The sequence below is a fragment of the Anguilla rostrata genome, chromosome 1, assembly GCF_018555375.3.
Source record: "Anguilla rostrata isolate EN2019 chromosome 1, ASM1855537v3, whole genome shotgun sequence".
NCBI classification, from domain to species: Eukaryota; Metazoa; Chordata; class Actinopteri; order Anguilliformes; family Anguillidae; genus Anguilla; species Anguilla rostrata.
The window spans coordinates 52,773,304-52,785,877 of NC_057933.1; the positions used below are offsets into that span (position 1 = coordinate 52,773,304).

The following is a 12,574-nucleotide window of genomic DNA, read 5'->3' on the forward strand; positions in this document are numbered from 1 at the left end:
TTTGTGTGTTTTCTCTCCATACTGCATGAATAAATTAGCTTGATTGATCATCAAAACAGAGTGTGGTTTTTTTCCACGACACCCCCAAATCCTGTAAAGCATGCTGGTAATCAGAAACTTCTGTTCATTTCTAAAAAATCCTCAATTTCATAAAAGGCTGGGCCAATGAAAATATACTACAAATGAAATACTATTAGGTAAATTATCCCTTTAAGGAAAGGGGAATACCTATACAACATGACATACATTTAACATAAAAGAACATAACTAAACCCACAAAGTTGTCTATAAAATACATTTATAATAAAAATAAATAAGGCCAAACTGCTAATCTGCTTTTTCCAAGAAAGTATCACTAACACAAATGTGACCATTTCATTTCAGGGTTCAGTCCATCTTAATATTACTCAAAATTGTTTTTTCTCAGATTTGTCATCCATACAATCCATTTATACAGTTTACTGAAACTATTTTGGTCAAATACCTTGCTCAAGTGTAAAACAGCAGGGCCCCAGCTGGGAATTGCAACCACAATTATCCATACTGTTGCCCATGATTGGACACAATTTTAAGAAAAAAAAAGAAAACAGTCAACAGTCAAAATGTCAATTATGTTGCCCACAAGTCAGTGTTGAATCAGTGATAATTCAGTCAATTTGGCTGTAAGAACCAACGTTGGCACTAGGCCTACTTTTAAACAAATTTAACTAAATTTATGTTAACTAATGTTAACTCTTGCCATCTAATTAAAGTTATCTAGAGTGGGAATAACTATCATTTTAAACTGTGTTACATACATATTAATTTGAATGACGTTTGGGAAAGATCCTGTCGGACCAGTACATTGTCACACTTTCAACATATTACAATTATTACTAGCCCATTTGTGTCTTGTTCCTTGTGTGACACACACTGGTGCTGCTTCTCTATTTGTCCTATAGCCACTTGTACTGCATGTATTATCACATTGAATATAACTAAGCAAATTCATGCATTTACATATGCATTTGCATTACATAACATCAAACTATTTCTGGTTTGGCTCCAGTAAGCAGATTTCCATTGTCGGTCTTACCTACTCTACCCTGAAGTTATTAGAGTAGGTAAGACTGTATTGCTATTGAGGTTTGTTGTGTTGCTATGGATGCACAGTCATCAGTCACACCCCAATAGTAATATTCATGATTAGCCTATTAATTCTAATACTTGTGATAATAGTGGAGACAGACCTTTAACTTTAAATATTGAGAATATGGAGATCATCGTCTATTTAGTTATTTAGTAAATGGCAGATATCGATGCTTCTGCTCTCTTCTCCTGGCTACCTGAACCGTGCGAAAATAGTGTCCTTTTTGCTAGAGTGTTGTCACACTACTGAAAGTATGGAAAAGAGTCATCAAATGCAGTGGAACGCTGCAGGCAGACAGAGCGAGAGCCATCAAACAGGTCTTAACAGCACATCTGGGAGGCAACTGTTTTCTGCCCTTTCATTAAACTCACATGAACAGCACACAAAGGTGTTTTCCGTCTCTCTCATCAGATTCAGAACACATTGTTTGGACCACTTTTTATTAGCTGTCAGAAACAGTACATAAATGATAAAACTGAACAATTTGCTAAGTGTAAGAGGAAAAACAAGGGACTTCACAGTTTGCATTTAAAAGCACGGAACTAGTGTAGCCTGCAGGTTTAAGATGGAATTCATTATTGCTGTTCTCTTGTGGTAAAGTAATGACCTTATTGTATGCTTTCCAGAAAGTTAGCAAAGGGGCAGATCAGAGCATTGGTAGCTCTGTTCTGTAGTAGCTCTGTACATACATGCTCGACTTTTCCTGTTGTTTTATGCAAATATAACTAGGTGGGACACCCAGACGTCTTTGAAAAGGGCAGGCAGACAAACAGAATGAATGAAAGTGTAAGGAGGCTATAATGTGCCTGCTGTGGTAGTATCTCTGTGTCATAAGAGACGTGCAAGGTATACCAGAAAATACATTATTAGATTACATAATTTATTTTCTTGGGTGGACATCAAGCACAATGACTTGTACAGCTTAGATACAGGTCATTAAACATTATCCATTTAATTAACAGAATTCCACTAATTCAACTCCAGTTAAATTTTTCTGAATTCCAATTAATTTCCTAAGCATTTACTTTCTCTTGTATTCTTGCACTTCTAGTACATGAGGAATGAATGAGATTTGCATTGACTACTGAAGTACATTAATAATTGGAATTTAGCCAAACCCTATCCTTTTATTGAACTGGATATATTACTGACGCAATTCAGGTTTAGTACCTTACTCAAGGAAACAACGGTAGTGCCTCATCTGGGATTTGACTTTGCTTTAAGGTTCATTGAAAGTTGATTTGTAATTCCAGTACACAACTTATTTAACCACTAAGTTATGCTTAACAATTGTGACTGATAATGTTTATATGCCACATGTATACAACACATACTCTATATGCACAGACTTTCTAATGTTGGTCTCAGTGGGGGTGTGGTTGAGGGTTAATTGACTGTGGGTGCATCTTTACCTGGGAGCAGGGCAGCAGCACAGTGGCTAGTGTTGTGTAGATTTATCAAACTTCCGGCTAAATTATCCGTGTTATAAGAGTTACTCATGGTTAAACTGGGTTCATGTATCAGAATGGAATGCAAGCATAGCTAGGACAGAATCGGACCATAACACAGGAGTGGGCTTTTACACACATTGGAAGGTCTGTGTACTGTAAATGTCTCGCTCATAAACTGATAAAGTTGGTTCACTTGCATAATATAATATTAGACTGCTAATTAAATAATAAGGTTCATTGTTGCTCAAAATTGTATTTTTTAGCTATAACATTGACATTTTATTTATCCATTTAGCCATGTTAGAAATGTATGGCACTGTGCATGGCATTGTGGCAGATAGGGGATCAGTCAACAGACTGTTGAAAGTGAATATCATTTATATTGCCTCTACTTCTTCTGCATTGAAAACTTATTCCAAAGTGGTTGGTGAAAGTATTCCAAACACAGGCTTGGTCCTATAACCTAGACATCACTGGCTTGTGAGTCAGTGATTTCTAGTCAATGATGACTAGGAGTCCAAGCAGCTAAACAGAATAGATTTTGTCCTGCCAGTGGTACGTTGTGTTTATGTTTGACAGAGTTCCTTAGGTTATTGCTGCATTAAATCCTTCCACAGATATGCTAGGCATCTATAGAAAACCGATGGCTCTCAGCGAGAACTCTCCTCCAATCTGTGCAAGCTGTGTAGTACTCGATGGCCTGCAGTGTGGATGGTAGTCACTGGTTTGTGGGCAGGTATATATGCTCCAGCTGTATTGCTCCTTGTACAGGTACAGGAGGCACAGCAGCAGACACAGCTGCCAATTGTGAGAATAAAGTAAGGGCAAGAAATGATCCATCCTAGATGTTTGTTTATATGGTAGCCAAAGCTTTCATAGCTCTGTCTGCTCAGACTTTCATATGAAATGTTGACCGTACATAGTCCATGTCAGTGATCATCCCACAGATTGGTCATAGTTCATAGGTCATATGACCCAGGTACATGCCGCTGTTAGATCATATGACACTGCCTTATGACAGCAAACACTTCTACGATGCAGTTACCCTGCAACCCCATCCCCGCCCACCCTTTCTGCCTACTCAGGCAATCTCGATGCCATGCTCAATGTCCAGCACTGGCCTCTTTTCTGGGCTGTAGTCGCGGTCTGCACGCTCCACATAGCGCTGCAGTGTGCTGTAATACTGCTCGCTCTTGGTGAAGGTGTAGAGGGCCGATATCTCCTCCCAGGACCTGTGGTTGGGAAATGGGTATGGCTCTGGGCAGCTGTTTTCGAAGAAGCTCTTGAGGTTGCGCTCAGCAAGCTTGCTGGCGTACTCCGAGGCGTAGATCTCAAACTTCTCCCTCTCCTTGTCCATATAGCGCTTCCAGAAGGTGAGCTGCAGGTAACTCACCTGGGATCGGCAGTTTTTATAGCAGGTTCCCACCAGCCCTGCAACTGCGGCCACAATTATGATGCCCCAGCCCAGGACCTGAGGACACACCAAAAGACCACTCTGTCAGCTGAATATGATCACTTGCATAGTATTTTCTTTGAAAATAAATTTGGTTCCCAGTGTGGGACTGAATATGCCCATTCTCCACCCTAATTTGGAATTTCCAATTATCTGTAACCACAGCCGCGTTCATGTGCGAACCCCACTGCTAATTTGGGAGAGTGTAGACATCCGAGGTTCCCCACCGAACCATTTGGTGGCGTCGCCATCCTGCTTCTTTTCACACCACAGACTGTAGCTAAGCTCGCACACAGTATAGTTAGAGGAAAACCTTTCATACACTACATGACCAAAACTATCTGGACACCCCTTGGTCTGGGACTATTGTTCATGGTTTGGGCAAGGCCTCTTAGTTCCAGTGAAGGCAAATCTTAATACTGCACCATACAATCACATTCTAGACAATTCAGCATGACAATGCCCCTGGGCACACAGCAAGGTCTATATAGAAAAGGACAGTGTGAAAGAACTTGACTGGCCTGCACAGAGCCCTGACCTCAACCCCGTCCAACACCTTTAGGATCAATTGGAATTCCAACTGTGAGCCAGGCCTAATCGTCCAATCAGTGCCCATCCTCACTAATGTTCTTCTGGCTGAATGAAAGCAAATCCCTGTAGCAATGCTCCAACGTCTAGTATAAAACCTTCCCAAGAGCAGAGATTATAGTAGAAAAGGGTGGCCCAACATATTATTACCCATAATATTGGATAAGATGTTGGATGTCAGGTGTCTTTATACTGTACTTTTGGCCATATAGTGTATGTGCCTTTGACATGTAATCCATGACTGACCAGTGGGGGTTGCTGGAGAGGAATGAAATGCAGACCCCTAAACGACTGAACCTGTTAAAACCTTGGGCGAGGCAATCGGCAGTTATGCACCCCTACGTAGCCACTGGTCACAGTTGATTCAAGACTGTGGGGCTCATCTTTGGACTGCAGCATGGTGCCTTAACCAGTAAAGTAAATATATTCACAGTTTACTAGTGTACTGACCTGTTACCCAGACTTCACATGACTTTACATAAAAACTACAAGTGTAAATGTTTCACTTTAAATGCAGGTGAAAAATTATAATTAGACATTCCAAATTAGGGTTGGAAATGGACATAATAACTTTTCTTAAATGCTTTTTCCTCTATTTCCCCCAATTTGGAATTCCAATATTCATCACCACTCATTGGTGCCTTTAGAAGAGCCTTTAAGCATGCTTGAAGTCAGCCATTGCTTTATGTCAAACCAGAATTTGCCAGATGGGCTGGGTTGGAAATGAGTCAGATGGAGACATTTCCTGTGCACCTGGTTTCATTGTCAGTTGACAAGCCTGCCCCTTGGCTTATTATCTGATTAAATTGACTCAGAAATGTGTGGCAGCCACTTTGCTGTTTTCTAAACAAGAGCTTTCATTGATTGGCAGCAGTGTTGCCAGGTCCAAGGTATGCCTACCCAATTGGGCTACTTTGAAAATGAAAGCAAATGAAAGGCACAATAAATGATCCATAAAACTGTAAAAATGAAAGCTTTCATTCAGAATCTTTACAGTTTTTATGGTCATAGCCACAATTATATAAAAACAGCTGGCTAGTAAGGCTAATGGGCAGCTGAACAGGCAGACTTGTGGGTGTACGACTGACGAGTGGTAGTGGCTAGTGCATTGTGAAATGCTGTGATTCCTAGAACAAAACCTTAACAGGATAAGCCACCTAGCAGCCCTCATAACTGGACTTTTTGAACAGATGGAAAACTGGGAAAAATGACACATCAATCTAATTAAAACCAGTGACCAGTGATAAATATTTTAAAGACATGCAATATATTGTTTCTTTGAAAACCTGTAATTGGTTGGCAAGTGATCCAGCAGAAACTTTCAGTTTCATTAAGGTTACAACACTTTCCTTTTCACTCGATTAAAGGATGTATTTGATTTCATACATTACTATTTCATTCTCATTGTAATTTTTTGTATTATATCTGCTTATTCAAATTTATCACGCGTTTGTGTGTGTGTTTGTGTGTAGGTGTGTGTGTGTATTTGTGTATGAGCATATGAGAGCGGTTGCAGCTGTGGGTTTCTGTTGGACAGCGGTGGCGTTACCTACCTGGGACTGTGCACGGAACATGAGCAGGAGCTCCATGCTCTCGTCTGCCGGGAGCTTGGTCCTCCCGCAGGGCACGCGCGCCAGCTCCGCCCGGCACATCTGCGTCTTGTTCTTACAGAACAGGTCCACCACCAGGTTTTCGTCCAGCCCGCTGATGGCGCACTCGTAGAAGGTCCCGTTGAGCAGCGCCACGCAGATCCACATAACCGGGGCGACGCAGGCGCCCACAGCAACCTTCAGCAAGATGGCTGTGCAGCCCAGGCAGTTCCCCCGGGGGCAGAGTTTAAGTGGGTTCAGGCAGCAGCCTGTGAAGAGCCTCCACATGCGTGTGCTGAAGAAGAACCCCAGCACCAGCAGCACCACGGCCGGCCCCAAAAGGAAGGTGATCCCGTACGCGAAGTTCTGGCTGCGGTTGCACGGGCATTGGAAGGAGACCATAGAGAAAACCCGCTCCCCACCAATGGTTAAGATTGCCATGAAGCTGTAGCCGATGGTAGCCTTTTGGTTCATTAAGAACCGCAGCACCGGATTTAAGCCATCCATGTCAAATGCGCGAGGGCTCGCAATGCCAAACTGACTCTGATCAAACCAAAGGAAGATGAGACGGAAACTTCTGTCCGAAGCTGCTTTTTACGTTCTCCTCTTGTGCACTTCCGGACTGGGTGAATACAAGAGAATTCCAGTTGTTTTTCAGTTTTTCTTCCACCCCTCCCTTGTTTCTCCTCCCTTTTCTTCTTTTCTCCCTTCCCCTTTCTCTCTCTCCCACCCACTCCCCGGGTTTTTCTCTTTGCCCTCCCTCCAATAGGAGAACAAGACATGACTCATCTGGCTCAAAACCAGTAGATCTGGTTGAGCACCGAGTCTGAAATATTTGACAGCTCAGCAATGACAATACATTATATTACGACAGTTGACACAAACATACAATGTGGTATGTGGTCTTTACATGTCTTTTTTTGCACTGCAACATTATTTATTGCCTTGAAATGTCTTCAAGTATTGAATAATACACAGTATAAAATATGAAATGAATCATTTTAAGAATTGATTCCAGTTAGAAAAGATTTTTCTTATCCTTTTCCTTGTTATAGTGATGGTGTTAAAAAAGGAGAACAGGAATGGATACTAACACAAATACTTTTATTGGAGTTAGTTTATACACACTCATTGAGTTATCGTATTGATTCTATTATCAACACAGAAAGGCGTTTCACTCTGGGATTAGATTCACATGATGAAAAAAATTCCACTGGCCCGTATTTACTGCGAACGAGCACTCACACAAAAGCACACACACAAACACAGAAAACAATGCGGTATCAGTACATGACACAGTATATGCAATTTCACATGAATGTGGAGGAATTTCAAAATGTATAAAATACTTTAAATGGCATGTTTAATATAATTGTGAAACTAAAAGAGTTGAATAACAAGATAAGGCTGACACACACACATTAGTATAGGGATGAGGAGAATGTGCGCTATGCGCTTTCAGACAGGATGTGGCTTTAAGCGTCTCAGTTAGTTGTTTACACGTGTGAAACGGAAGTAGTTTATTTTTTTGTGAGCCTTGAAACGGCATCATTTTGGCAAGAATACAACAGAGAAAAGAGCATACAGATTTAAGTGGCACTCAAATGTAAAACAGCCTTTGTACAGTGAATAGCTATGAAATTGTCTGTGCCAGGAAAGCCGTTAAAATTTCAGGTATATCTCAAGCATTAACATACTAAAATTCATGCAAAATACAGAACATTTGCTGCAGTCACTGATGCATTGTAAAAAAGAGAATATGGGTGTGTCTGCCCGAGGACTTTCATTTTTGTCACAGGAAGTGCACAGGTGTTTGCATTTTCTGCTCAACAAACACAGTAAAATGTCCAGTCTTATTTCAACTCTAACAATGTACTTGAGTCCAGTAGAGACCATATATGTCCTCTGTAAGAGCTGATTTAACACTGAATATTTTACAATCTATCAGCCACTTTCAATTTCATTTTCACACAAAACTGCATATGAACCTAGAACCAATGTCAAAATACTATTTGAATTTTCTGATTAACACTAAAATATATTGTGACACTGCTAAATGTTGTATCTGTTTGAAATAAAGAACAACAGAATTCAGAAGTACAGAGAGAAGTATGCCATTTTAATATGAAAGAAAGGCTTAAGGCAAAGTATTTACTGAGCATGCTGCAGAAGGAAGTGAAAAACAGGAACTGACTTTTTTCACATTATTTCCATGCTGTGTTTGTTATATTGTTCAAATCATCTTTGTATATACCTTCGAACATGAAAAAGACACGAAGCGCATAAATCTCACACAAAATAATTTCCAAAGGAGAAAGCACAGTTAATTAAAACTAAATTGCTATGGCCACAGACATGATGTCTATGAGGAATAAGCTGAGACACAGAAGCTGGAACACAGACAATATAGGCACCACCATGGATGAAAAAAATCAATAGACTATCTGGCCAAAGCACATAAGCACCATTAAGAATAATCTCAGAGTCCATTACTCCCTGTTACTGGATAGGAGTGGCCTGCCTCCCATAGTCCATGTGTCTAATCTTGCGCGGGTTTACTACAGAGAAACTAAACTAAGTGGTTGGCAGCACTAGCTCTGGAGCTCCAGAGATGTTTCATGAATGGGCTAATGTAATTAAGGATTAGTCAGTTCAGTTAACAGAATATTCATGAGTGCTGGGATCAGGGTCACAAACTCCTGCTCTAGAGACTCGAGATAAAGAGACTCGAGACTAGGGAACGATAACAGCGATGATGATGATGATGATGATGATGGTAATAAGGAAGCTTGTGACAAGATGTACTCCACAATCAAGAATCAAATCCTGCACCACGATTTTACCCCCTTTCATAATTGGACCAGCTACCATGCGCTGTCAGTCACTACCACATATAAACCAACTAAGTCTGTGCACTTCAGACCACAAAGGCAGAACACTGATTCGTTCAGTGGGATCAGTGATAGCACACAGTAGCTCTGCATTTGTGGATGCTTCATTTTTTCATTTCTAGTACAAGGATCCCAGGATCATTATTACAAGATTACCCTTCCCTCATCCACAAAGCTGAGCACGGCTGGGCTGGTGAAGTCCCCTCCATCCGACACGACAGAGGCTCTGTGTGAACCAGTAGGGTCGAGGTCAGTCTCCACATACTTGTGCAGGATACTGTAGTGCTGATTCTTCCTGGCAAAGCGAAAGAAGGATGAAACCTTTTCCCACGCCTTCCTGTCAGGTGTGACAATGGGCTCGGGGGACGTCTGCTGGAAGAAGCTGGTCAGGTTCCTTTCCGCGAGCTTCTGGGCATGCTCGGCCGTGTACCTGTCCAGCAGGTCGCTCTCTTTCTGAGCGTACACCTGCCAGAACTTCAGCTGCACGTAGCTGATTGGGGAACGACACCTGGCCACACACGTTAACAGCAGCGCTGCTGTCATTATGGAGGCAATCAGCAACCAGCCCAAAACCTGAATCATACAAAGATTACATTAAAATATAAGCATGACTAACTAGCCATGGTGTTGTTAGCATAGTAGCCAACAGTGCATTGTAAACACAGCCACAGTTACTCAAGATTGGTTGCGGCCTGCTCTAATCCACAGACAGTGCTCCCCATGTCGGCCATTCATCCCTAATTTCACATCTGCTTTTAGGTTAGCACTTCCTCATAGAATGCATTGTTTCATAACGCTGGGTGCCCTCAACCAATTCCGCTTAAGTAACTGCACACCATGTATGTCATTGCGTGGATCAATAATGAAACAGCTTAGAAGGTGAATAATTAAACAGTTTGTTACAGAAACAGACAGAAGAGCTATGCGCATGGTGTTGCAAGACAAAAGGACAAATAATCTCAAATAACATGGTAAAAATGATCTGCATTAACAAGTCCTTTGGTCCAATAAATGACCTTGCACATATAGGCTACACACACATGGTTGGTAGGGTAGCCCTCAGACTAGTCCTTTACAAAAAAAAAAAGAATTCATAGAAGTTTATCATTTAAACATCAAGAACATCAAGTTAATTTGTAAGTATATTTCAAATAATTTTATAAGAGTATACTTAAGTATACTATTAGTGTATGCTTTTTGTCCTAAATTGGCCCATTTTAAATGTACTTCCCGGAACTATACTTTCAGTATACAATTTACGAACTACTTCTATACCTTGTACTCTAAATTGGTAGACTTTAATTATGCCTGTTGTTCATTTTTGTTATCCTGAAAGTAAACCCTCATTTTATTCTCATTTCACTTTTCAAAGGCTAAAAGAGTACTAAATTGTCTGCCATTTCTGTTATGTAAATAATTTTAAACACTTTCAACACATCAAAAGTATACTTTATTTACTGTCAGTTAAATAAAAGTAGCTGTTGGGGAAACAGTAAGTATACAAAACTATGTAATTGGATGCATTTTGGGGGAAATACCTTAGGTGTTAGTATACTATATATCAGTATACTGATGTTTACAGTTCCTACAGCTTACTTTAGTTCACTTTTTTGGAAAAAAAAAAAAGAAAAAGAAAAGGAGCACTAAACGGTTTAAATACTACTACAGTGACAAAAATCCCACCTGTCCAAAGCATGAAAGCATTACTGCAATTAATAAAATAATTCTTAACCTGTAATTGAACACATAAAGCCAAACAAGTGAAAGTACATTTCCAAATAACCAGGTCAGGTCATATTTGTGGTTTGCCACATGATCACTTTGCTATGGCACAACATGAGGTGCTATTTCCAGTGATGCTTGGCTTGCACCGTGGTGTTTGGCATCAAATTACTTGTACTTGACTGAATCTTATTTTAAAATTTTATTTAAACGGATTAAAACATAATAAGCCAGCTGAATATGTTCTACAATAGACAACCATTGTTCCACAGCAAAACAAGGAAGGTTCCTCATAAAGGAGATGCATAATTATTAAATTTTACTTGTTAATTGTATCTAATATTTTTTATGAAAACAATATTCGGAGACAAAACCGCATTTCATGTCTTTAACCTAAGTACTAACAGCATAATAGCTACACAAGAAGTATAAATGCTGTTTACATTTAACAAAACATTTAACCAAGCGTAACATTTTTTTAAATCTAGCAGATTTCCATTGTGGCCGTATTTAATACTAGCCAAAATGTACTCGACTGACTGTACTGACAGTACTTTGGTAATTCAATTAAACTTAACTGAAAGGTAAAAGTAAACAGTATATTCAGTATAATCTGGAATTCAAGTCAAAAATTGACTTAAGGCATACTTTTACGTATTATTTGTAAGGAGTAAAGTAGCCTAAAATAATTCTACAACACTTTCTGTGGACTCGTTGCATTTTTCTTACCTGCGACTCAGCGCGTATTATCGCCAGGACATCCTCTCTCTCAGTTTGGGGGACAGTGGACCTTCCACATGGAAACCTGTAGAGCTCGCTCCGACACTCTGGTACTTTGCCGAAACACAGCTGATCTTCGAATAGAGTAACATTTAAGCCAGTCCTGGCACACTCAAAATAATTGCCATTTAGAAGCGCCACCGCTATCCAGCTAATGGGAGCGACCATCGCAGTGGTGGTGATTTGCAAAACCACTTTCAAAAAGACACACATGTTTTTCAAACGTACTGGGGTGGGTTTACGCAAGCACAGACCTGTAAACATTTTCCAGGTCTTATTGCTAAGAATGTACCCCAAAACCAGCAGCACCAGAGCTGGCGCTAGCAGAAACACGGTACCGTAGGCAAAGTTCCACGAGCTACAAGGACACCTGAATACAACTGCCGAAAAAATCTGCTCTCCCCCCGCCGTTAGCAGTGCCACCAGACCGAACCCCAGGGTCGTCTGCTGTTTTTGTACAATATTAAGCACCGTTTTAAATTTATCCATGTTCCACACGTTTGTTCCTTCAGCACTGAAGTCGTGTTTTGTACTTCTGAGATGGTGGTGTGAACTTTCAGTTCCCTTATATGTCGTGCGTACATCCTGTGGCTTGTCTAACCATGGTGACGCATCTTTGAGTGGATGAGATATGTAAACGACATGCTCGTAGAGACAAGTCACAATAACTCTTAAGTCATTGAACTTTCTCGGACATTTTATCATTCAAAATTCAAAAGTTACAAACGAGCAATACATAGACATTTAAAGTGCAGTATTTATTGTCCTCCAAAGAAGCTTACAGCCAGCAAAGCACGATCTGACAACCCGATACAGAACCCCTGCCGCCGTTTTATTCCTTTTTGGATATATGGTTCTTATTTAACAATCTTGTCAACTGCAGAGCAGCCTACAAAGATGCAGAAAGCCTACAACAGCCTACACATGCGGTTTGCCATGCTGACAAACCGCAGGTGCTCATTTCAGTCTCA

General features: G+C 40.5%; 2 protein-coding genes across 2 annotated transcripts; both read right to left on the reverse strand.

Moving 5' to 3' along the window:
• Nucleotides 1–1,552: 1,552 nt before the first annotated feature.
• LOC135258643 (calcium homeostasis modulator protein 5-like) lies at nt 1,553–6,897 on the reverse strand. The gene is made up of 2 exons (XM_064342089.1): nt 6,175–6,897; nt 1,553–4,051 (listed from the first exon to the last, which is right to left on the reverse strand). The coding sequence occupies exons 1-2, from the start codon at nt 6,715–6,717 to the stop codon at nt 3,662–3,664; spliced, it is 933 nt and encodes a 310-aa protein (XP_064198159.1). The 5' UTR covers nt 6,718–6,897; the 3' UTR covers nt 1,553–3,661.
• A 396-nt stretch (nt 6,898–7,293) lies between these two features.
• Nucleotides 7,294–12,277, reverse strand: calhm6 (calcium homeostasis modulator family member 6). Its single transcript, XM_064342078.1, has 2 exons — nt 11,553–12,277; nt 7,294–9,674 (listed from the first exon to the last, which is right to left on the reverse strand). The coding sequence occupies exons 1-2, from the start codon at nt 12,090–12,092 to the stop codon at nt 9,246–9,248; spliced, it is 969 nt and encodes a 322-aa protein (XP_064198148.1). The 5' UTR covers nt 12,093–12,277; the 3' UTR covers nt 7,294–9,245.
• Between the last annotated feature and the right edge of the window lie 297 nt (nt 12,278–12,574).